The following is a 25,633-nucleotide window of genomic DNA, read 5'->3' on the forward strand; positions in this document are numbered from 1 at the left end:
ACCACCTCCCATCTCAGGGACATGGTGACCTGCCCGAGGAGCCAACTGGACATGCCTGATCCAGGTCCCAAGAGCTATTGGAGGGGCCGCTGAATGGTCTCTGCCCGAGCCCACGGCGGGCACTGGTGGCCCAGATGTCGCGGGAGCTGCACCAGCACCCAGCTCTGAGCTGACCTTTGGGGCATTTTGGCCGATGTTTGTGTCTGCCTTCCAAAGGTCACTCAGACTTCTCTTGTGAACAGCCCTAATTTGGAACCATACAGGAAGTGAATTCTGGAAGAACAAAGTCCCAACGTAGCTAAGTCGACATGGTGGAAGGTTACCACCCCGTGCTTCTGGAGTACCAGGTGCGGTGGGATCCCCTCGTCACATTCTTCCAGGTTCCTATGCCTCCGCATGGAACATTTCCCCCAGCCATGGCACCCAGAAAACTCCTACAGCACCTTCAAAACCCCACAGAGACATGCCCTCCTCTGAGAAGAGTTCCCTAACACGCCCCCTCCAGGCCTGGTTCTCTACCCAGCACATCACGACCGCCTCTCTAGTACATGTGAGATGCCTCAAGGGCTGACTCTCTCCTCTTAAGGGGGACAAGCTGTGCCTAGTTGACCGCTGAAGAAATAGTTGCTCAGGTTGGCTAGTTAACTTGGCCAGGATTGCACAGCGAGATGATGATTCATCTAATACAGAGCTGTACTTTGAATCCCTGTCTGTGACTCTTCTAACTATAAGCCACCGTGACTAGAAAGCTGAGAAAAATGTGGCCGTTGCCGGTCAGACTGTTTAGTGGCGGGGAAGGAGAGCCGTGATGCGGTGGGGCAGGTAGCGAGACCAGCAGGAGCAGAACGTGCAGTGGGCTCCAGGGAGGGCCGCCCAGGCGGCAGTGAGGCTGTGTCCTGCCTCGTGCAGGGCTGCCCTCCACCTCCCGCCTGGCAGAAGGCATGGGGAGCCGGCAGTTAGCTCAGCTCGCAGAGGCTCCACGGGTGGCCCCCCTGAGGTCCTAGTGCTGTGCCCCCCGGAGTGTCTCCCGGCAATCCAGGCCTGGCTAGTTTGAAGGTAAGGATGCCCCCCTCCCCCCGCCCCGGCCCCCTCCGTCAGCAGCTTCCAGGGAGTGAGGCTCTAGTGGGCTCCTCTCTGTGTGGCTTCCAGCAAATCCTACTCCTTGTCTGGAAAAGAAGGGCCTGGGATGGGTGGCTAAAATTCCTTATTCCCTCACCGCCCTGGGCTCTTGCGGGTGGTTGTCTGGGTTAGGCATGTCTCACACTCTGCCACCAGATGGCGCCAAATCCCAGCTCCTGCCCAGTTGGTTCCCTATACGCAAGGGGTGGTTTTGGGAAGGGATCTCGGAGGAGGTGGTGTGAGCTGAGTGTGTGTGTATCTGTGTGTGTGTGTGCGTCTGTGTGTTTGCATGCAGCAGCAGAGTTCTTTCAACGCCCTACATCTACCACCATCACCCTGCCCTGTGGAGTTCATCTCTAGCTCTTTGCTGCCTCCCTTCCTCCCCTCTAGACCCATCTGCCTCCTAGCGCTGCCTCCAGCACTCCTGGCAAGATCTGGCCCCAGGGCCTTTGTGTGTGCTGTCCCTTCAGCTTGGAACACTCATCCCCCAGACAGCCACAGGGACCTCCCACATTCTCTCTCAGTGCGGCCTTTCCTAGTCATCCCACGGTAAAACCTCCAAACTCACCCCACGCTTTGTTTTTAATTAGAAAAACTGTGGTAAAATAGGCACAACAAAATTTTGCCATCTTAACCGCCCTCAAGTTTGAAGTTCTGTGGCATTAACAGGTGTGGTGTGACCCTGCTCGCCGTCCATCTCCAGACCTTTTCCATCTTCCCAAACTGAAATCCGATACCCGCTGAACAACAGCCCCTATTCTGCCCTCCCCCTGCCCCAGGCAGCCACCGTTCTTCTGTCTCCTTGAATCTGACTGCTCTGTCTCATGAAAGTCTACAGTACTTGTCCTTTTGGGACTGCTTTAGGTCACTTAGTTTAACGTCTTCAGGCCCCGTCTGTGTTATAGCCCATGTCACCCTTGGCTTCCTTTATGAGGCTGTGTAGTATTTCTATACGGGCTCTAGATGTCCTGTATGGATTACTCATTCGTCTGCTGATAGACACCTGCGCTGCCCCCACTCTTGTGAAGAATGCTGGGGTGAACCTGCTCTTTTCCAGGCTTTACTTTCCTGCACAGCGCGGAGCCCCACCCAGCTGTCTCGCTCTGCCCTCAGCCAGAGGTCCTGACGATTGCTTCTTGGTCGACGAGATCCCGCGAAGCTTACAGTCCTAGTGCTGCCTTTAAGGCCGCTGGCCACTTACAGCCCACCTAGCCGTTTTATCTTCCCGTTCCTTTTAAATGTCTGTAAATGCAGGGTCCCCCAAAATGCTCTTTGGGCCAACTTTAGTGTTCTGTCACTGAGTTCCTCTTTGCTATGTGTTCATCCTGTATGTGTAGGAGAGTCAGTTTCGACTTTTAAAAAGTTACACATAGACATACCAGAGGTTTTTCTTACCAGAAACTACGCATTTGTGGGATGAAATCAACTCCATCCGTTTCTAAGGCTCTGCCAGCCAAGTTGGGGCTTTGGGACCCGGGGACCACCTGAGCTGTGCAGAGACACCGCCAGCACCCCTGGGGCCGTGCAGGGGTGGGCGAAGTGGCAGACAGCGTCTGCGGACCTGGGTCTGCGGGCGTGGGAGGGTGGGCGCGCTTGCTCTCACGCGCCGGGGCGGCCCCTCCCCAGCCCTCCCGGGAGCCGTGCACCTTGTAGGGAGCCGTGCACCTTGTAAAGGCTTTGAACGCGTCTGCTGACCCTCGCCGGGTCCCCACCGGATAGATGTTCTTCTGCAGATGGGGAAGCAAGCTTGGGGCGTCGGGGGTTGAGGAACGGAGGAGTGCGGTGTAAGGGGAAATGGACTAAAACGAAGGTTGTGTGTGACAGGACGGGTAAGTGGATTTTCCCCTCTAGTTCGGCAATTGCAGGGGAGATGGAGTGGAGTGGGGATGCTGTGAGGTGTTCCCCCTCCCCCGGGCAGGGGCAGTCGCACCCACAGGGGACAGTCCAGGGGGCTCCTCCAGGGGGCTGGCTGAGAGGTACCCATGAGTAAGCCTGCCCCCCCCCACTGCTCCCCCCTTGGTGCTGGTGACGCGAGGGGACCCCCAGGACCCCCCTCCCAGCGTGCTGGGATGGCCGCACTAGCAGGCGACACAGCCAGTGTTGAGCAGGTTTCAGAAGACACCTGGGCCCTGGGCAGAAGCAGGCCCTCCATGAGGGCCACGAGGTGGCCTGCGGTGGAGGGGGTGGGGGATGGGGAAGACCCTCTGTTTCCCCTACCTGGGGCCCCCCTCACTGTCCCTTCCCCGAAATAACAGGACGCTTGGCCAGGGCCAAGAGGTGAAGTTCATATTTATTGTTGAAGCAACCCTTACAGACATCAGCGTTCCGTTAAGTAAAGGAAGAGAACACACCGACTACATCACCGCCCCCCCGAGCGGCACAGGGGCGGGCGGGCCGGGCCCGGTGACCACGCTGGTGGAGAAGTACATTCAGTGGGTGTGCGGCGCCAACGTTCCAGGCTCACGGGCGTATATACTGTATTTATATAATTTATATTTATATATAGAGATCGAGTTTTGTGTATACAAAGAACGATATTGTTACAAATACAATACTCTACTTGTCCCAAGCTTTACAGTAAGCTCTGTTGCACCCTCTTTACAGACGGTAGTACAAGTTCACACTGCAGGGGCTGCACTGGATATGTACAAGGAGTTTCCTTCCCACGGGGTCCTCACGCACGCACTGCCTTGACCGGGGGTGGGGGTGAGGGCTGAAGGATTGGGGCGTGTGTCCCCGTTGGCCAGGACCAGGGAGGGCGCAGACAGACGCGGAACTCAAACCAGCCAGCGGCCTTGTCAGCGGGAGAGTAAACATATCTGAAAGGAGGTGGCCCTTGGTTGTAAACAGTGGTAACAGCCACACCACTGGGTCGCGGGACCCAAGTGGGGCTCGTGGGTGGGTTTCCTCAGCGTGCAGATGGGGGTGTGGAGTGTGAACGGGGGACTTGGGGGCGGCGGGAGCGATGGGGGAGGTAGTAGGTTACTCTGGGACTCTCTGAGGCCAGTGGGGTTGGGCAGCGTCCGGACAGCAGACCCGTGCGTGGAGGCTCGGCGGCCAGTGCCCCAGGGTGGGCTCGGGGCCCGCTCTGGTGACGGAGTGGATGCCGGGTCTTGGTCTCTGGGTGTTTCCTCCTCTTGCGAACCCAAGGCGGATGGTGGCTCCCTGAAATGCTCCCAGGGGAGAAGGCAGAGACAGGATGCATTCTGGGTGCATCCTGGCCGGACCGGGGTGGACAGATCTGAGAAGCTGTCCCCAAAGCTGAGTCACTGGCATGTCCCAGCCAAGCAGCAGGAGTGGCTTTTTGCCCGGGCCCTGTTGGGAAGCTGCTCTGTACACAGTCTCCCCCAGGAGATGGGGGTTCTGACATTTACACTTATAACTACACACATTGGGATGCGGGAAGGGAAAGACCACCCCTTCCCACGGGGTTCCCCAGAATGGATGTGCTGACACTTCCGATCCCGCCTCCTTGGCTAACCGAAGGTGAGTGACCCCCTCCGTCCGCTGGGAGCAGGGCAAAGAAGGGGCTCGAGCCAGGCCCGCCCGTGCCGAGCTCTAGGAACACCACTATCCGGGCGTGAGGGGCCACTCCAACAGACGGAAGGGGTGTGGTGGACAGACCACCCTCCTCTAGGGAGAGCTCACCAGATGGGCTTTTCTGGCAAATACTGCCGAACGTGCCAAGAATTCTGTGCCACAGCGACAGAACAGGTGTCCGCTCTCCCCTCGCCTTTGGGTGGAGATGCTTCTTTGTAACTAAGGGGAGACCGCCCAGGGCTGTGCTCGGGAAGTCGTCCCCCCCCCACCCCCCCCCCGCCCGCCCCGCCCGTCAGGGACTGGCCTCCGCCCAGGTGTTCGGGCAGCAGGTGGACCTGAGCCCCTCCCATGATTAGCCAAGGCTCCCGATGCCTAAAATACCGCCAAGAATGCTTTGTTCCTGTTTTACCCAGTCCTTCTGCCAGGGGAAGGACGGCCGATGGCTCCTGAGACTTCCTTACACCGACAGACACCCTACCGTGTGGCCGCCGGAGGACCTGGAGCCACGATCCGCTGCTCATGGCTGTGGTGGGCCGGCCGTGGGGCCGAGCACCCTCAGAAAGTCCAGGGGTCCTGACTGTCCGTGCCGGCGCCCCTGGAGAGGGGGCAGCCCCTCGCCAGAGAACGTTCAGGAGGCGGCAGTCCCTCTGCCTCAGCGCTTATACTCTAGTCAAATCGAGGGTCAGCCACCGACGCCTTTGGAACCTTCGGCTCTCCTGACTCCCAGAAAACAGGAGGCCCAGCAATCCCAGGGGAACCGACTGCTGGGGTTGGGGGCGGGCTTTTGTTCCTTTTTTTTAAAACCCCCTTTCCTCTCTCCATTCGACACGTGAATACACCAGCTGACGCGAGCTCGCCGAATTCCTATTTCCACAGACACAACATAAATGTCCCGGTGCAGAGAACAGGGACTATATTAATATCACAAAATATATTAGTTTCTCTTCCCCCGTCTCTGCTGAGGTCAGGAACGAAACAAAACGAAAACCGGACCGACCCACACCCACCTACATGAACACAAAATGCTCTTTGGACCCAGAATAAGGGACAACTGGCTCAGAATAATATTATGAAAACACCCGCACCGAACTGAGACCCAGCCCACGGATGAGGCACCTGAAGGGGACACTCGAAGTTCTCGGACTCACGAGGCAGATGTTTCTAGCACACGCTCGGGGATTCTTAGGTATAGGGGGGAGGTCATTCCTGTCCCCTTAGTTTTGTGGTTTATTACTGTTCTGGCCTCTGACCATCCTGTGCTGCCTCAGGGGCCCTGAGCAGAGGAGAAAGCTGGTCCTGCCTTGGGCACCCCAGCTGTCTTCCTCGGGCGGGAGCAGTGGGTCGTTCCCAGACTCCCCACACGTGGGTGGAGTGGGGGGGGGACGGGGGGAGCCCACTAATGCTCTCTGAGCCCAGGCGGTGCCGGGAACCAGACCTCAGCCCCTGAGCGGGTGTGTCTCTCAGGACAGGGCTGGGCAGCCCCGTAGGCCACCCCCAACAGGGGAAGGGGCCGCCCGGAGAGGCCATGGGGGCCTTCCAGAGGCCCTGTGTGCCTCACTGGTGGTGGGAGGTGGTGAGAGGGACTGTATACGTACGTGTGCGATAGCGAGGGGGGGAGGGAGCCCCTGCCCGGGCTTATCTGATGGTGGGTAACCTCGGACGACCCAGGGAGGCCGCCCCCCGAACCGCTGAGCTTTCTGCAACGAGATGGTGCCCCAGGCAGCTCCCCTTCGACCCTTGGGTGAGAAGGCTCACGTTAAACAACACAATGATGTTGAACCTAAAACTAGCTACAGAAGAGGCATAAGGTTGGCTCAGAAATTCTGGCCAGAGATGCGGGGCGTCCCTGGTCCACAGCTGGCAGGGCAAATCCTTAAAGACGCAGCTGGTCCCTGCTGTCCCCCCATATTCCCACACACTGCTTGAAGGAGAGCCGGGAGCGGGAGCTGGAGGGCAGGCCTGGCTGCGTCCACGCCCTCCCTGCCCTGAGGAGCACTTCCTAGGAGACCCAGGCCCACTGCTCTCTGGGAGGGAGGGAGGGCTCCCAGTAAGCAGCACCCGCCCTCCTCCAGACCCACCCCCGAGGGCCCTCCAGGATGGGGCCGCGCTGGGCCGACACCGCGTGGGCCGGGGCTGCTCTCCATCCTGCAGGGGGTGCAGAAGAAACTTCCCTGGCATTAAAAAAACAAAGAAAAAAATGTGCAGGCTGGAGAGAGACCGGGCAAAGAGGTCTGCGGATTCTTCTCTTCCTGTGCAGAACCGGTGCTGGGCGTGAGGGGGACGTCTCAGTGGGCACACAGATGCAGAACGAGAAACACACCACGAGTGAGGGCAGTCCTCCATGCAAGCCACCAGGCGGCCGCGGCCTCAGATGTACACGGGCTGCTCCTGCGCCGTCAGCAGTCGGTACATGGCCGCCGGCATCGTCTTCATGTGAATCTGGGGGTGGGAAGGCACGTCGGGGGCTGTGGAGGCGTCGACCCTTGTGGCCCCGGGTGGGGGGCCAGCACCTCTAACCACAAGACCCCCCCCGCACCCCCATCCACCAACAGGGACCTGACCCCGGTGGCCTCCTGGAAGAGAGGAATCCACGGGCTTTCTGAAATGTTTGGGGCGGCAGAGAGAGAGCAATGACAACCAGGCAAGACGTGTTTTCCCAACCAATGCCACATTCTTGCTCTCATCAAGGCTGTGTTTGGGGTTTTTTGCCCCCGAGAGTGACCGTGGTTTGTCACTGTTCCCGCCCCCTCCTTCCCTTGCAGGTCGGGTAGCCCAGGAAGGGGGCCTGGGGACAGCCATCCCGACCTCAGGAGGCCCGGACCGGGTGCGGCCCCTGGAGGGGACTCTGTTGATCAGACCCCATCGAAGACTCCCATCTCCCCTGCACGTTAACTGGAAAGACAGAACTCGGGCGGCCCCTGAGGGAAGCCGCACGGATGAATCCGCGAGTCCGAAGTGGAAGGAAAGCAAATAATGCGCGAGAGACCGGCCCCCACTGGCAGGAGCTGCTCTGGGGCCCGGCTGGTCACCGGGCTACGTCTGGGCCGACACGGACGGTTCTGGCCGGCGCGCGGTGCTGGGGACCGGAACGGACACTCCCTGGAAGGCCTGGGAGGGGCTGCATGAGTGCAAGGCCAGGGGTGCCAGGGGCAACAGGGGAACCCCCCCCCCCGCCCCCGCGCTGGCTCCTACCTCTCCCACTGCATTGGAGAGGATGTGGACGATCTTCTCGTGGGGGGTGGCCACCACGCTCTGCCCGTTGATCTCAATGATCCGGTGTCCCACGCGGACGCCGCCTCGCTCCGCGATCCCCCCTCGCATGAGGCTGCAGATCTGTTGGAGCCAAAGGCCACGTTACCCTTCAGGGCAGCACCACGTGGCGGGGCGCGGCGTGGGGATGGGCCTTTCTTGGACCCTCTGCCCTCACATCCCTAAGAACCTTCTGTGGTTACTTTGGGGGCAGGTGAATCTCTTGGTTTCTTTTCACGACACACAGGACCATGCGCCTGTGCGCTCCGCGTGTCATGGGGCATCACGGCCCGCTGAGCTCTGATCGTTTGTCATCGCAGCTGGGGCCGGGGAGACAGAGCTGTGTGGGCCTGTCGCCAGCTGCTTTGAAGCTCGCGGGCCGTGGAACACGGGGGAATGTCATGTCCCAGGTTCACCCCTGGGACTTGAACATCGAGCTGGCTCGTGTTCGAAGCCTGCTTTCCGGGGTCGCAGTTACACGAGCCCAAGCGTGGCCAGCTCCCTCGTTCAAACTCACTTCTCACGGAACGGCCACCGTGGCTGGCTTCCGCCGCCACGGGGCCAGGCCCGCAGCATGCCGGAGGTGTGCTCTCTCCAGGGCCTGGGGGGCTCTGGGCTCAGCCCTGGGGGCCAGGCCATCCCCACCTCACACAAAGCCTCAGACTTTCTCCAAAAAAAACATGTTCTGAATTTACAGAGGTGACTTTTCACTTCAGATCATGCATCTTTTCAGCCCACGTAGACAAGACCTCGGCATCCCGTGACAACACGCTGTGTCTGGGTGTGTGGGTGTGTGGCCACTGTGGGCCTCGGGGTACCCTGGAGTCAAACACTGCGAAGGTGGTTCCCACACTTCAGACAAAACCAACGGACCCACTGCTGTTGTCCAACAACCCTTTGTTCGTACCTGAACGACTCCTCAAGTTATTTGAATATGAACAAAGTGAACAAAGCCAGCAGATAAAAACAGCCATCGGCCCCAGACCATGAGGAGGACCCTGGCTCCCCAGCCCAGCACGAGGCCACTGGGGTAGGAAGAACAGAGGAGGGGGCGTGTTTCCACGCCAGCTGGGAGCCTCAAGGGGATTTCTAAACCTTGAAAACATACGCAGAATAAATTTTTAATAACCTACAACTCTTAATTGCAGCTCAAGGGGGAAGGGAATAGGGTTCTTCAGTGTGGAAATACGGAGGCGGAGGGAGGGCGCATCGAAAACCTACAAGTCAGGAGGGTCACAGACCGCGGACGGGACTGTCCTCGCAGCCCAGACCTCCTGTGAGTCCAGCATGAGGCCAACAAACCAGGACCAAGGGGAGCAGTACGGAGTATGGCGTTTCAGTCTGGGACGAAGTTGTTCTGAAAAGCTCCGTGAATGGATCTACTTCGTGCCACCGAACTGCAGGCTTGAAAACGGTTTGAACGGTCCGTTTAGCGCCGTGTGTATTTTACCACAGTAAAGAAAAAAAAGGATGTATTGTTTCAAAGCAGACATCCAAGTGATGAAAATACTCTTCAGTCCTACCGCGCTATTCCAGGTTAAAAAGGCGAGGTGGAGACCAGGCGTGGGTCAGGGGCCCGGGCGCTCCCTCCGGGGCTGTGCCTGGAGTCACCGGGGAGCCCGCTCTGCCCCAGCGCTGCACACTCCGGGCTCGGGGTGGGGGCAGCGGCTCTGCAGGGGCTCACATGAGCAGCACCCCTCCTCCCCCGGGCCCGGAGGGGGAGGAAGGGCTCGGGGGCACATCCCAGACCATGTCAAGTTGGCAGCTGGGAACAGCACCCTGCCCTGTCCCCGAGAGCTGCAGGGCCTGGCTGTGGGAAGCACCTTTCCCTTCTCCTGTGGAAGGCCCAGAATTCTCTGCCCGGAGGGGATCTGCCTGCACAGGAGGCCCCGCGGCCGCCCCTACTCAGCCCTCGCCTTGCTGCACACATTCGGGGACCTGCCCGGCTCTCCGAGAATAAACACGTAAGATCCAGCACCGAGCCAGAGCCGTGTGTGTCAGGCCTCGGCAAGGGAGCCCAGAGCCGTACTTACGATTCCGTTCTGGACGCTGAAGCCCAGCTGGTAGCGCAGGTCCGGTCTCCTGATCAACACGGTGGTCACCGGGGGACACCGCACGATGTTCAGCTTCACCCGGGGCTGGTTCTTCAGACCCTGAAACGGGAACGGGGCACGGTGGAGACGGCAGCCAGGAGCGGGCAGAGGAGATCAAAGCAGATGGCACCGAAGGCCAAAGGAGCCCCAAGTGGTCTTATTTTGGGGACCCGTAAAGCAGCCCCACACACAGGCCGACAATGCCCGGGTGGGGACAACCCACGGCCCAATGAACCAACTCAGGCTCCAGAGAGGTCACGGACCCCACACCCGCGGCCAGTGCGCTCTGAGTGGGGGAGTGTGGTCGGGTGGGAGTGACCAGCCGGCCACCACTGTGTCGGCACCATGTGTGAGCACCACACCATCGCCGTCCCTCCAAACCCTTCCCGATGACGAAACCAGCCGAACTACCTGTCACTGAGCACGGCCTCCGGCCACCCACAGGGGCCATCTCCCTCGGTCTCCTCGACAAACTGCAGCTCTATGTCCATTTTACATAAGAAAAGACTGAGGCTCAGAGACCCTTGGCAACTCACACTGGCAGCGGATCCAACCCCACGTCTGTTGCGTTTCCAAACCCAAGCATGTTCACCAACACCACGATCCCCCATACAGACAGGGGGAGGCTGTGTATTGCTCACGATGAGCCAGGTTTGCTCAACAAAGACGCCGGGGAGAACATCAGGAAGACAAATTTGTGCCACCAAATCCTTTCTTCTGGCCATGCACGGGGCCCTGTTTCCAGCTGACTTTCCCACCTGGTGAGATTCCAGGGCTCCTGCCCTCTGACCCCCGCCTGCCCCCGGTGGACGGCCGCTGGTGCTCTCAGCGTGAGTGTGGACGGGGCCCAGTTTAACGTCCCACCTCTAGCCTCTCTGCCCCTCCACTTGGCGTTCTGAACCACTCGGCTTTCTGCGGGATTGGAGGCTCCGCATGGCTGCACTTGGGCTAAGGGTGACTTGGGGTATACACGCAGGCAGCCCTCACCAGCCACTCTCTGTGGTTCCGGAAACTTCTCTAGGGAATTTCTCCGGTTCACGACGTGACGATGTCACAGTGGAGCAGCTGGTGAGCTGAAGCAGCCGCTGTCCTGGTCCACGGGGGAGCCAGGCTTCCGCACACGGGGCCCACGGTCCCCACCCACGGGGCTGGGTGGGGGGGTCACAGGGCCTGTGCTCACGCTGGATTTCTGCTTTGGCAGCCGGGGGACCTCAACTCTCTGCCCCCCGCGTCCTCCACCTCAGGCTCCTTGGGGCCCCGACAAGCGTCGGTGACACGCGGAGGTCCCTTCCGGTCCTGGCGCTGACTTCATAGCTTCCCTGCTTCTCTTTTCCCTGGCGTATCTGTCGACAGCACCGCGTCTTGACTATGATGCTTAAAAACACCCATTTCTACAACGTCAAGGAGGCTTGTTTGGGGGGGTGGTGCTGAGATATGAATGAATGTACGGCTGACCCTCGAAGACGCAGGTGTCAGAAGTGCCGACCCCCTCCCCGCCGACCAGTGCAGTAAAATCTCACGTGTATAAACCGAACAGGTAACAGCCTCACCGATAACACGAATGGTTAACCCAGACTTGGTGTGTGGCTTCTACGCTGCGTTCTCACAGTAAAGTCAGCTTGAGAGAACAGACGTTATTAGGAAGGTCACAGGGAAGAGAAAATACAGGTACGGTTCTGTGCTGTCATTTCTTGAAACACACCCACGATTCTGTGCTGTTCACGGGGACACCGCGTTTCTCCCTCGAGTGCCTCCTCTTTCTCAGTCACTGACAAGTATCGGTCACCCTCAGTGTACCCAGGCAGGTGTCAGCCACTGGGGGGTGGGGAGCAGGGGGCTGTGGACACACGGGGGGCCACCGGAGCGTTGAGCCCCTGTCCCCTGCTCCCTCCAAAGTCGCACACCCAGAGGTCAGGAATCTGCGGGAAAGCAGAGGGAAGTAACGCCTAAGAAACCAGCACAGTAGTGAAAAGCGCAGCCGTGGACAAAGCCACCCGTTTTGAATGTTTCTACCTATTAACTGCTGGGGTTACGCAGGTAGGTTTTGTGAGGCCTGCGGAAACCTTCCGGGGACCCTGAAACGCCAGAGAATGACTCGATTTTCTCGATCACCTAAAAACAGAAAAAAGTTCACATCATTCTGGTGGGTTCCGTGTGTGTGTGTGAGAATTAAGAGGCCCGATTCGTCCCTCAGTGAGTGAATTTCTAGACTGGGGACATGTGCTACAGGGCTAGGCTTCAAGAGAGGGGCCGTTTGGAACACCAGACCACGCGTCTGCTGGCCGTCCCCGAGAGATGCTTCGAGGTGCAGCCTGTTAGACGTTGGATTTCTGAGCTGCCATTTTACAGGAGGTGACCATGACACAAGCGGTCATTCTGTCCCCACAGCTGACCGTCGTGGAATGGTGTAGCCGATTAAGAAACACTGTGGGAGGGGAAGGGGAGGGTGGAAAGGACGGGAGAGGGGAGAAGCCAGAACGGTTTCTATAGAAACAGGAAAGCCAGACCACGATGAGCCCGTGGAAGGAAGGGGAAGCAGTGCTCTACTTTAGGGAAGAAAAAAAGTCAGGAGGGAAGGACCATGGAGGCAAATGAACTGGCCGACTGCTTACAGGCTTTGCCTTCGGAATTATGGCAGGAGAAGTAATGGCTAGGGAAGAAAGCAATTAAAATGATTAAAATGACTCAGTGCCTATAACTCTATTCTAGAAATGCATTCTGTTTCCACGGTTTACACCCTCGTTTCTCAAGCTGCATCAGAGGACGGGTGATGTCATCACCAGTGCGGACAAAGAAGCCTGTGATGGACCTGGGGCAGCCGCCCACGTTCAGCAACGGCCCCAGGTGTCTCACGTCCAAGTTTTCGAAGCGGTGATTTACCAGGGTGAGAGGCGCTTGCTAAATTCACGGCAAGCGGCCTCAGCGCGGCACTGAAACATGTGATGCTCCCCGGTGCCCAGAGCAAGCCCCGCACATTCCCGGCACTGGTCCCGGGGAGGGGCCGTGAGAGCCGTGGCTCGGGGTGTGGGGGGAGGCGGAAGAGACCATGTTGTCTGGGGAATTTTAAACCACCATTCCCCCCGCTGGAAGTCCTCATCTGGCATCGGCTGGATTTCTAGCTGAAATCAGTGCTCACATTCTGCCCCCAGTGGGGGTGGGCTGGCCCCACGTCGGCACCAGACACAGAAGCACATCCCCGGACACCAGGGCCGCGGGCCCCTGTGCCAGCCCCGTCCTCCTCTGCGGAGGGCGCCCACGGAGGCCCGATGTCTTGCTCTGCATTTTCTGCAGTGATCTCTCTTTTCATCACCACGTGGCCTTCTAATTCTCTGATTCCACACAGACCCTTTTACAGACCTCAGAGCATGGGTTCCCGGCAGCAAAGAACGCTTCCCCTGCAGAAATGGCTTCGATGGTGGTCCCACTGGTCACTCGTGGAGCAAACTGCGTGTCCACCCCACCGGGCAGCCCAGCGGAGAGGAGGGGAGTCCCCGTGTGGTCCCGGAGCCTGGCACTGCCTTTGTGGGCTCAGCCTCCCGCATCTGGCCTGCTTCCCTGGGCCTGGATGCAGCTGAACTCTGGGGAAACCCAGGCAGGTCCTCTGCAAGCCAGGTGCCCGGGGGAGGGGCTGGCTGCTGTGGGGCGGGGGGAGGTGACCGGGGCTGCCTGGCAGGTGATACTGGCCGTCCCCGTGCCGCCTCCCGCGAGATGCCGTAGCACCCCTCCTCCCTGGCTGTCTCGACCTCAGCTGTCTCCTGGGGAAGGGGACGCAAGATCCCTCGGCTGAGAACCACTGCCCCAGGGGCCGACCAGACACTGCCGAGCAACGTCACGGGGGCTGAGTGTCCTGGCTCCATGGTGGACCCCTGCGTGACCCTGAATGATTACATCACCTCACTGTGCCTCAGTTTGCTTGTGTGTACGGCAGGCACGACAGCAGCCCCTACCCTACCGCAGGCTGCCGGAAAGGCTCCATGAGCAAACGCGAACATTCCTGGAATGACGCCAGGGGCGCAGCGCCCAGCAGCTGGTAGCTTCTCGTCTCCCCAGCAAGACCAAGCTGGTGGGCGCAGACTGCCTCTACCACTCTGGTTCCCATGGCCCCTCAGCGCTTCTCACGCATGCACCATGCTCACGAGTGCCCTGCTCGCCAGTGTGAAAGGGCATCCGTGAACCTTTGCCCGTGTGACTTAGCTGCCAAACGTACGTGCATCCCGTATCCCCACTCCGGCCCCTGCCCCCTGGCCTTGCCACAAGACCACGGCACCAGCTCAGCCTTCCCTGGTCGGGCTCCGATTTGTCTCGGCCACCTGCAAAGCCAGCCCCCTGACCATCAGTTCAAGCAGAGACCCCCGAAGGCTGCTCTCCTTTCTGTTATACACCTGCCTATTTCCTACTCCTTCTTCCAAGTCCCCCTTCGAAATCAGAAAAAACTCCTTTCTCTGCATGCTTCTAGTTCTTCACCTCTCTGTTGCCATTAGGGTCCACTGAACCCTTTTATTTTTTTAAGACTTATTTGAAAGAGGGAGAGAAAGAGCACACACATGAGCTGGGGGGCAGGGGAGAGGGAGAGGAGGAGGAAGAGGGAGGGGCAGGCTCCCCATTGAGCAGGGAGCCAATGTGGGGCTCTATTCCAGGACCCCGAGATCACAACCTGAGCCGAAGGCAGACGCCTACCCGACTGAGCCACCCAGGCACCCCAACACGGAACCTTCCAGTTATGAATTATCCTCTACGTGCAGGCTGACATTCTGGCTTCCCCATAGCTCAGCTCAGCCTAATGGAGGCCCAGTTAAACACGTCTCAATGAATACATACATTCAAATTCACCAATCTTTCTTTCTTTCTTTTTTTAAGTAACTTCTGCACCCAAAGTGAGGCTCGAACTCACGACTGCGAGATCAGAAGTCAAACCTCCCCTGACTGAGCCAGCCGGGTGCCCCTCGGTTCTTTAATCTTTAACGTACATTGAGAAGGGGTAGAAGTTATTGAAGTGTAAGATGTAGCCCAAGAGGACCCTTTTCTCCCTCTGGGTAAGATAATCTTGTGAGGAATCGGAACACATCTGTGTCATGAAAGACAAAGAGGCACCCACCCCTGCGTCCTTTGCTCTCACTTTGACTTCCACGCGCGGACCGCCCAGCCACGGATGTTGGCTTTTGTGATTTTTCCTTAGTTTGGAACAAGATGGATTCATTTTCCCTCCGTCTTTCCTACACACGCACGCAGCGGAGCTCTAGCTCCCAGGCCTTCAGGGAACCGAGGGATGAGAGCCTGTCGTGGAATCCCGGTCTGCCTGTGGGTCTCGGGGCCTGGCGGGGCCGGGGTCGACAGACATGGTAACGAAGGCGGAATGTCCCTCCTGGCCATGCCGCTGGCAAGTCCCGGTGTGTGCGACAAACTACACACGGGTGCTTGGTTTCTAAGAAGAAAATCCAATTTCTTCCTCTTAGATAACCACATTTTAGTTTCACGTGTGTAGCTATTCTCAGCCTTAGGCAAGAGTGTCCGTTTGGGCTAAACGAGAAGTAATTAGGCTCAGGTGCGAGAGGGAGCACACAGCCTGCACCGCAAGTCCCCCCTTCTCGTGACACCGGGCGCGTGTGGATGCCGTTCTGCGCAAGCTCCGAGGCAGGACATGCTCACTCGGATCACCGCCGCGGCCACTGTGAAGGAAACCGTGCTCTCAGACTTGAAGCGTTGCCATGATTTCCAACGGGGATGGCCCACGACCTCAAGTGCATCTAGCTGACTCTAAGTGACGGGGTTCCTGAGCGGCGGGAAGTTCAGTTAAGGCTGAGTCTGGCTTAGGGAAAGGGAGTGCTGTGATTGACTCGTGATGTCTGCAAGGCGCACCGTCTAGACAGTAGTATTATGTGAGCCAAATATACTGTCTTCGATGTAGGAACGAGCTCAGGGAGGAGTCTGCATTAGGAACTTGGTGGTTCAGAGGTTGAGTGTGGGCCCAGGCTTTTATTGCCCGTGTCCCCCCTCCTCTGGGCCTGACACTGAGCGTCTGCTCAGAATATGAATGACTGAAAAGCGGTGCCACGTCCTCCATCTCAGGTGTGTTACATTTGTCCCCTTTCCCACCTCCGGGTACCTTGATGATGCTCTGGCAGGTAGACAGAGGCAAGCCCACCAGGCTGGTGCCGTTTATGGACATGATCTGGTCCCCGATGTTCAGCTTCCCCGATTTCTCGGCGGGTCCTCCGTGCATCATGTTGGCTATGATCACGGTGGGCAGGATGGACCCCCAGCCAGACTCCACGATCACCACCCCTAGGATTTCTCCTTTCTGCTTCTCTATGAAGACCTGAAAGGAAAACACAAAACCGAAAACCTAAATCGACAGCCCCTGGGGGCGGCGGCACACATCAAAGCCTCCCCCGCCACTTCCCATCGTCACTAAAGGACAACGGCATCTCCCTGCCGGTTCCGACCCAGACAAGCCCTGACCTCTCTGGATTCCGCGGCATTTGGTAAGAAACGATGCCGTCTTGCAATGCCTGTTCCAGGGGAGCAAACTTGCCGTGGCCGGATGAACACAAAGGGCTCCAGGTGCCTTCTCCTGCGGTCCCCGGGGAGTGGGAGGAGAGGCTGTGTGGCTGGGGACGTCGGTGGGGGGAGCATTTATGATTTCCAGAAATAGCTTCTGGAGCCTATGCACAGGCTGCCCTATTCCATAGCACTCACCAATGCCCCCCAGCATTTAAGATTCTTGAGGTAAAAATAAACAGACATTACAGAAACATTTCTCTGCAAGGAGCAAGCTCAAGGGAAACGAGAAAAAGAAGGGGCTAAGGTTATCACAACCAGCATGGTTGGAGACACACGTAGGAAGACCGTATTTCTAGACAGACGGAATTCTGTGTGGCCCTCCTTGGCAGGGCGGAGCAGACAGGAGTCAGGTCTGATACCTGCAGCCTGCGAAGGTTTGCAGAGACACTACAAAGGGACACGACACTTTCTGAGGCCTCCGACAAAAAGTGTATGTATGTATTGATTCCTAGTCACAGCTGGAGGCTGCTGGGGCCTGACAACACCCTCCCCCCCTGCAGGCTGGTGTCCCTTCTCTCGGCTGCTGAAGCTTGCAGCTGGCCCCTTCTCTGGAGAGCTCCCCGACAGAAGATATTCCCCGTGATGGGTCACTGAACTGTGTGCTCCCCTCGAAATTCCTACGTTGGAGGCCAAACTCCCAGGACCTCAGAATATGACCTTATTTGGATACGGAGTCTTTACAGAGGCAATCACGTTAGAACGAGGTCATTGGTGTGGGCCCTAATTCGGGATGACTGCTGTCCTCACAGGAAGGGGAGGTTTGGACGCAGACACGTACACGCAGAGGGGAGACGATGTGAAGACACAAGGAGAAGACCGTTCTCTCCAAGCCAGAGTGAGGGGCCTGGACCGCCCCCGTCCCCCTCAGTCCTCAAAAGGAACTGACCCTCTGGACACCTTGACCTTAGACTTCTAGCTTCTGGAACGGTGAGACAATACATCTTTTTGCCAGGAAGCGGCCCAGTCTGCCGTGCTCTGTTCAGACGGCCCAAGCACACTGACACCCCCCGTCTGATCTTGGTGTCTGTGACTGGCACAGGGCACAAAGGCCTGCCAAACCCTTTGGCCCAAGGTGGGACAAGCCCACCCTGAGATCTGTGACCCAGAGCCCCTCTGGATCAGAATGAAGCTCGTCTCCAGCAAGGCCACGTTCCTTCTCGGGTCCTCACCACCCTGGTGCCCACACTCGCTTTTTCCCGAGTGCACTCTCCCCAAAACCCCTTGAACAGGAATCCCTGTCTCAGGCTCTGCTTCTAGGGCACGGAGGACACCTAACTACGTCAGTGAAGAAAAGAACAGGAATCGCTTTCTCATAAAGGTGCTTCTGTCTACTGGATAAAGCCCAAGCCCCCCAGCTAGATGTTCAAGGCCCCCGGTTCTGACCTGAACCCTGTGGGGGCCCCTTCGTGTCCTCTCCCACACACACCCCGTGCGCCAGTTGTGCCGTCTCATTCATGGCTCCCCAGACAATTCCCGAGCTTTCCAACCTTCATGCTTCTGTGACTTTGGCTCAGGCCCCCAAATCCTTTATGCTTCCCCAAGAACACCCAGAAGTCCAGACCAGCTCAGGGAGCTGCGTTCTCCTCCCAAGCTGCCCGTCCCTCAGCAGCGTCCTGCCAACCCCACTCCCTACCCCACCTCCTGCCCCCACACCATTCCGCCGTCCTTCCGCCCCACACTGCTGGGACTTCTGCCTGGCTGGCCGAGCTCAGAGAAGTACCTACATCTTTGCAGTTTTCTGACTTGGAGAAGTGGATCAGGTCATCGTTGTACATGTCCTGGGTGTTGAGCAGGTCACTATACTCCTTCTGGCTGAGATCTTCAGGGTTGATCCCGTTGGCCCTGAGGAATTCCTGGTACGCCACGCTGAATGCCTGCCCGATGGACTGTGCGATGAGCTGGGCCTAGACAGTAGCCAGAGAGGGAAGACAGCGGTCAACCAGGCAGCAGGACGGGGAGCCCCAGGTGTCAGTCTGGCCAGGTGGTCTACACGGGGCACGAATCCCGGCCAGAGCCCATGCTCAGAACTAGAGATGTGTTTTATTAAGGCAGTGACCACAAGGGGGCTTGTGGCATTCAGGGGACAGGAGTCAGAGATGCCGGACTTGCTGCTGTGAGCAGGACAGGCCTGCACGATGATGAGCCATCCTACACCCCAAACGATTCTCGAGTGTCCCCCGGATGCTCGTATGCATGTAACACCGGGAACAAACCATGTGTATCTGTGTCTGGGACTCGACTTCAGTTTATATAAAACACAAAGGCATGACTTGCCCAGCTCTAATGCATGTGGAACGTTCCAAGAATACAGCTGCCGTGTCCAGTGGGAGAAGACGACGACTGGCTCTGTCTGGCACTTTCCTGGAAAGAAGCATCGTGACTCTGGAAAATCATTAGCCTCAGTGCTCGTCATGGTACCTGGAATTCGCACGGCGAGGGGGTCCCACAGGGGTGGGGTCTGCGTATCTATTTTCTTACGGGCCCTCCATTCAAGATGTCACATACAAGTGTTTATGATGGTCAGTGAAACACTGTGTTCTCACATCCAAACCTGTTACCCAAGGAGGTGAAAGCCTCTGACGGCTCCACTATTCCTTCGGGCGTGGCTGGCCCCAAGCATCTACGTACCAGAGGAAGGATCGCTTTATTTTATCTGGCTTTCCTGTTATTTTCCCTCTGTGTTGCATGTACAGCAGTACTTCAGCTCGTGAACAGATTTTCAAAAGGGCAGGTTATATTATCTGCGAATTTTATCTCAGGACAGGAACAGAGCATCACAAAACATCTGTTGTACAAAGGGGGTTCAGGGCCCCCTTGAGAGCCCTGCTCGAGTCCAGCCCCACGTTTTCCGGGTGAGGAGACGGAGGCCCAGAGACACAAAGGAACCTGCTCACGGTCACACAGCTCACAGCACAGGAAAGCTGCCTCCGTGGCTCCTTTTCTGGCACTGGGCTCTGATAGCCTCTCCCCGCACCGAGTCATCCAGGCTGTGGGTTCGGCGAGCCAGCAGCCACCGGGCACGTCTCCCATGTCCGTGCTGCATGAAACGCAATCCGAGGACGGCTGCAGCAGTCTGGACATCAAGCCCATGACTGAGGGAAGAGGACAGCGACACAGGCCCTCATCCTAAGCTCTTGAGGCCATGTTTCAGAATCTAGAAATTTTTCGATTTCAGAAAGGTAAAAGCTGCATCTATCATACAGTGTCTAAAAACCCCTTTAGAACCCGGGGAAGAACCTGCCCTATAAACAACCAGTAATTTTCCTACAGCAAAACGTGCAGGACTCACGGTGAGCGGGACAAGTCCTACACACTGTCTCCTGGCAGCTCTGGGCAGGTGTATCAGCCGGCTGACGACAAAAATCCCTTTTGCTTCTCAGAGCCCCTTTTCAGCTCCATCCCGCCAAGATTTATTATTTTAGAGGGAGAGAGAGCATAACTGGGAGGGGCAGGAGGAGAGGGAGAGAGAGAATCTTAATCAGACTCCATGCTGAGTGGGGAGCCCTACCCGGGGCTCGACCCCAGGACCCTGGGATCATGATCTGAGCCAAAATCAAGAGTCGGAGGCTTAACCGACTGAGCCACCAGGTGCCCCTCTGAGAGCTCGTTAGAGCTGGAACCGGAGGTCTCGCTTATCACCTCCACTGCACAAGCAGGGGACAGAGGTTGATAGTTAAGGTGTTTGCTCCCCCGGAAGGGGGTGACATGGGGGCTGAATCCTGGGAGACAGATGCAAGAGCCCACCCTCATACCCACCTGTGGGACTGCCTCTCCGTAGAAGAACAACGAAAATCTCGAGAGCAGTGTTTTAAACACACACACACAATCCTAAAACCCTCTTCCTTTCCTTCAGGAGTTCGGCTAAAAGCTGCTAAGGAACAGGGACGTGAGAACTGGCTCCGTGGCTATGCCGAACTTTTCTCCCTCTGTGACTCTGGGGACTCCACGAGCCACGACAAGGACCCACCACCCCGTCCTGGGTAAGAGGGGGAGGGAGCGAGGCCTCGCCCCAAGCGCGAGCGGCAGGGCGGGGACCAGGGTCGGCTCGCAGGCTGCACGTCCCGGTGGATGCACGGGCCGAGCAGGCTGGGTGGGCGGCCCAGGGAGGGGGGCGCTATCCCTTCCGACGAGCTCGGCGGCCTCCCTGCCTGTTCGAGGAGGCAGGCTCCAGAGCCAGCTCTCCCAGCTCTGGAAGCAAAGCGGTAAGATCCCCAGGCCCATTCTTGTCTGACCTCTCGCTTCCCCATCCCTCCCTTTCTTCGGGAACTCTTGAAGAAAAGCAGCCCCTCCTCGGGAGCTGCAAGCCAGGCGGAGGTGGCCGAGGGTGACAGGCACCTGCAGGCCCCAGGAGGGGCCTAACTCCACCTTTTTACCCGCCTGCAGGACACAGGAGCTGTAAGCTTTGAAATCCAGCTTTCGAAACCTTCGGAGAAACTTCTAAAACCCATCGGCTCCCAGTCTGTGTGCTTGGCCTCGGGCTCGAAAGGGGCAGCAGGGAGAACGCCCGGGAGAGGCGCGTCAGGCCGTCTGCCATCTCAGTGCTCTCGTCCCCAGGGCCTGTGTTCGAGAACTGGACCAGTAAAGGATGCTGCAAAAAGCGGGAGCATCCCCACGGCCCTGCGGCCGCAGCTGTGACGGCTCTGAGTCCCCGGGGAAGAGAGCCTCTGCCTCCTGACTTCTCGCAGGAAGGCAACTTACTGCAGCGAGATGAATGCTCTCCTGGAGAGAAATCGTCTCCTGGAAGGAGTCAAGGCGACCACAGGCAATTTTTCTGGAAGGAGCGAAGGGTTCTCTGCTCACTATGAGAAAGGGAGCTTACTCCGCTGCGGCAGGAGGAAGATCACAGTCCACAGCTAGACATGGCCCTCCGGGTGGGGGGTAAGGGGGCTCTGTGGTTCCAGACCTTCCAGGCTGTGGTCCTGGACCTCGAGGGAGCGTCTAAGGCCTGCCAAGCTTGCAGAGAAGCTGGGTCCTAATGTGGTTTGATGCCTGGACGCCTCTCCAGCAGTTCCAGGGACGATGGGGCAAGAAGCCAAAAAGAAGAGGCCCTGCCTCTGTCATAAATGACTTTTCTCTGTTGACCATGTCACCTGCAGACATAGCCTTCCAGTGTGCGTGGGAGCCGGCGGCGAGGACAGTTGCGCTAGGGACATGGGCACAGACTCTGAGCTGCTCCGTGGGGCTGGGCACGTCCCCCCCGGGACAGGCCGGCCGGCCGTCTCGTACCTGTGTCAGCATTCAGCACTTTGATTCTCTGGAAAGATGGGGGCTAGGGATCCCTGGGTTTGTGACGGGAGCAGCAGCTGGTCTTCGTAAGGACTGGGAGCGGGCAGGTGGTGCTCCTGCCACTGCGGGGGGTGGGGGAGGAGGTAGGAGCAGGAATCCCAACTTTCCTGCGGTCTAGAGGGCAATCCTACACAACCAAGAACTGCCCTCATGCCCAGGTGAGATGTGCTTGGGCTCCTCACAGGACCGACCACCTGACCACATTCCTTTCTACTCTTCTTCTCTCATTCTAAGCTGTCCTCAAACTACACGAGCAGGTCCTGGCCTCAGGGCCTTTGCACTGCTCGTCTTTCTCTAGTTGATACAGGTCTCTCCTTAAATGTCACCTCCCCAGAGACGACTTTGTTGAGTACCCCATCAGACACAGCTTTTGTCCCAGCGTTATTTTTGTTTATAAAACTCCTCACCGTTAAGTTCTGTATTAAGTATATTTACCTAATTTATTTTCTGTCTCCCTATAAGCCTCATGATGATCACCTTGCCTGTTAATTCAGCCTTGTCTCCCATGTACCTGTTTTGTGCACAATTAAGGAGACCGATTCAGGTTCTGAGAAAGAGCATCTGGCCCCGGCCAGGGGCTGCCCAGGTCACCCAGAGGGACATCAGGGGAAGCAGACTTACATCCTCAGACTCGAAGACGTGGCAGACCATCTTGTACTGCCGTTTTCCGTCCTGGGACGGGTGGGAGGCCTCCACGTTCTCCTGGGAGTTGGAGCGGGGCAGCCGGCGGCGGGCCATCAGCACCACGATGTTCCCAATGTCGGCGATATAGGAGATGGTCCTCAGGGGGTGGTCCATCATCGTCTCCTGGGGGTGCAAGGGAGAGGATGCTAAGTCCAGGAGGCAACTAACGGCCCGCGTGAGAGAGTCTGCTACCCCGCAGCCTGGCCACATGTGGTCCATATTCGGGGGCCCGGGGGGCGCCCTGCAGAGACGGCGGGCAGCCTCACACGCCCCCACCCAGGCCCAGGGACAAGTCCCTCGATTAATAATACAGCCAGAGCAGGAAGTGTCTGGGGCCCGTGGGAAAAAACTTCAGTCATTTTATAACCAGTAGAATCTCTGGTGGAGAAGTTAAAAAAAAGAGGGTAGAACGATGCATGGGTGATGGCTGTAGTGTGTGTGTGTGTGTGTGTGTGATTTTAAACACAATTTCTTAAAAGGCTGATCTGTTCAAGTTCATGAATCTCCTCATCAAAACATATGAGATTATTAGCAAACAACATCCACGGTATACGTGTCCCTTTGATCTTCAAGGGACCAGTCCCAAGAGCAACACGGCGCCCCCGCACCCCCCGGCAGTGGGCACTGCAGACATAGCCTTCCAGTGTGCATGGGAGCCGGCGGCGAGGACAGTTGCGCTGGGGACACGGGCACAGACTCTGAGCTGCCCTGCGGGGCTGGGCACGTCCCCCCCGGGACAGGCAGGCCGGCCAGCTCGTACCTGTGTGTCGGCATTCAGCACTTTAATTCTCTGGGTAGAAATGAAGAGATCCACCTCGGTCATCGGCTGAGACTCACCTTCGGGAGCCTGAGAAGAGAAACGCACACCAAGGGAGAGCTTAACCCCTTCCCCGACCCCAGTGCACGGCAGCAAGGTCAGCTCACACACAAAGGCACTGAGACACTGTCACCAGAACGGCAGTGCTGACTCCAGATTTAGACCACCAAGGCTGAAGGGACCACAGAGGAGGGACTCACGGACGAGTGTTCGCATCGCCAAGTCATAGCGAAAGATGCCAAATTCCCTCTGCGTCTCCCCCTACGGAAGCAGTAACTCTCTGCCGATTTGACATTACGATCGAGAATGCCCTTTCAGCAGGGCTCGTGGGGCCCAACAAGCTGAAGAAAAAGGGCAAGTGACCCATACCCCAAGACCCTGGAGAAGTCACTTAGAGTCTGCCCCTGGCCAAGAGTTGGGGGACGACATTTGTAGCAGGTGCAAAAGGAAGTCATTTGGATGCAGTTCTGGTAAGAGGGTCTTTATGTTCATACACCACCTTAGCAACATAGAAGCAGTCCCCGCTCCTGAAGCCACCCCCTTAGGAAGGAGCCCCAAATGCCTCAACACCCCACGGGCAGCCCGTAAGCACCTAGAAGCTCCATAACCCAAAAAGCACATCTGCCTGGTTCGTTTAGGGTTTAACTCCGCACAGTGTGGTTATTAGCGAGTTTTCTTTTTTGCATCCAGCAATCTGACAAAATCCACAAGTCAAACATGACTGTAATTGAACAGACCCAAGTCCCTGCCGCATTAGTGCTCCTGAACGGTGGGAACTTCCGTGCTACCGCAGACTTCGTTTAGCATCTCCAATCTGCTCCTGTTGTTTCTCGGATATGAAATGACTAATGAGCAACAGAAAACAGCCACTTTAGGCAACTAAGTTTTGAGAAACGTTGGCTAATGGGGCGGTTCAAAAAGAAATCTGAACGAAAACTTGCTGGATGCAGAAAACAAAAACACAAAATAATAAAAAGGCAGAACATAAACAAACGAAAAGAACAGGCATAACACCAAGCTGATGAGGTTGTTTGTACTGCACCTTCTTTCTGCTTTTGGCTAATTTCTGGGCCATCTGCTTAGCATGGAACAAACAGAGACAGGAGAACAGTTAGCAAAGAATTTGCAGAGACTCAAAGTCGAAAAGGGAATCGACACACTGGGATCGAGAGGAGCATAAAGCATTTCTGTGTGAGGAGGACGGACTTTTAAAAAATCCTACTCTGCAGACGATCAGTTTCCTAACTCAAAATTAAGTAGGTGGCAGGGGCCAAAGGAAGAAGGAAATGGCATTTGATGCTTTCAAAGAACCGACTTAGTTCTGTTACTTTTCTTGTTGGCGTGTTTGGTATTTCATTGGTTTCAATCTGCATCTTAATTTCCTTCTACTTTCTTTGCATTAAGTTTGCTGATTTTCTTTTCTTGCTTCCTGAGATGAAAATTTAAATTACAGATTTTTAACCTTTTCCCCCGATATTATTTACTTAAAACTGTGACTCTCCCTCCAAGTACTGCCTTAGCTGTAACCCACAAATTTTGATATGTTGCAATTATCACTTCAAAACATCTAATTTCCAGGGACTTCTCCTTTGGACTCTGGATTATTTAGAATTGTTATTAATTTTATTACATTGGGGGATTTTCCAGTTATCTTTCTGTTATGGATTTCTGAAGTAATTCCACTGTGGTTCGAGAGCATACCCTTTAGGTATGGTTCCAAACCTTTTGAACTGTGCTGAGTCTTAGCCCTGTGGCTCAGAACACGACTGACTATGGTGAATGTCAGGCGGAATTCAAAAGATGCATTCTTGCGCCGTTGGGAACAGTGTTCTATCAACTGTCAATGAGGTCAATGATGTTGGTTCAGGGTATGACTCAAATCTAGGTATGTGGTTTTTTGTCTGCTTGTTCTAAAATTTATTGAGAGGGGTGTTAAAATCTCCAGCTAGTTCCTGTGGATTTGCCTGTGTCTCCTTTGGCTCTGCCAATCTTTGCTTTATCTATTGATTTTTTTTCTTTTTCTTCATCTTTAGTAATTCTTGCTTTAAATTTGTGTCATGTTAATATGGCCTGAGTTCCTAACTAGAATTAGGTGTAATATTCCCCTCTTTGTTCATAAGTAAAAGCTAGTATGGTTGATTAAAAAGAGAGGGAAAAAGAGAGAGAGAGAGAGAGAGAGAGAGAGAGAGGCGCTGCAGCCTGATTGTCTCAAACTGAATCCTGGCTCCGCCACCCGCTAGTTGTGTGACTTGGAGTAAGCCACTTACTGTCTCTGTGCCTCAGT

The 25,633-nt window shown here is 56.7% G+C and overlaps 1 protein-coding gene across 1 annotated transcript in view; it reads right to left on the reverse strand.

Moving 5' to 3' along the window:
• Positions 1–5,193: 5,193 nt before the first annotated feature.
• The window catches only part of APBA1 (amyloid beta precursor protein binding family A member 1), a gene marked incomplete at its 5' end in the record, with an annotated part of 62,003 nt that continues 41,563 nt past the window's right edge, over positions 5,194–25,633 (reverse strand). Inside the window, 8 exons of the mRNA XM_080820269.1 lie at positions 5,194–7,098; positions 7,852–7,992; positions 9,942–10,061; positions 16,105–16,317; positions 18,287–18,466; positions 22,470–22,655; positions 23,293–23,379; positions 24,392–24,424. Coding sequence (XP_080676395.1) covers positions 7,027–7,098; positions 7,852–7,992; positions 9,942–10,061; positions 16,105–16,317; positions 18,287–18,466; positions 22,470–22,655; positions 23,293–23,379; positions 24,392–24,424 — 1,032 coding nt within the window. The 3' untranslated portion in view covers positions 5,194–7,026. The remainder of the gene's footprint in view (positions 7,099–7,851; positions 7,993–9,941; positions 10,062–16,104; positions 16,318–18,286; positions 18,467–22,469; positions 22,656–23,292; positions 23,380–24,391; positions 24,425–25,633) is intronic.

The sequence above is a fragment of the Martes martes genome (genome assembly GCF_963455335.1).
Source record: "Martes martes genome assembly, chromosome: 12".
In the NCBI taxonomy this organism is placed as follows: domain Eukaryota; kingdom Metazoa; phylum Chordata; class Mammalia; order Carnivora; family Mustelidae; genus Martes; species Martes martes.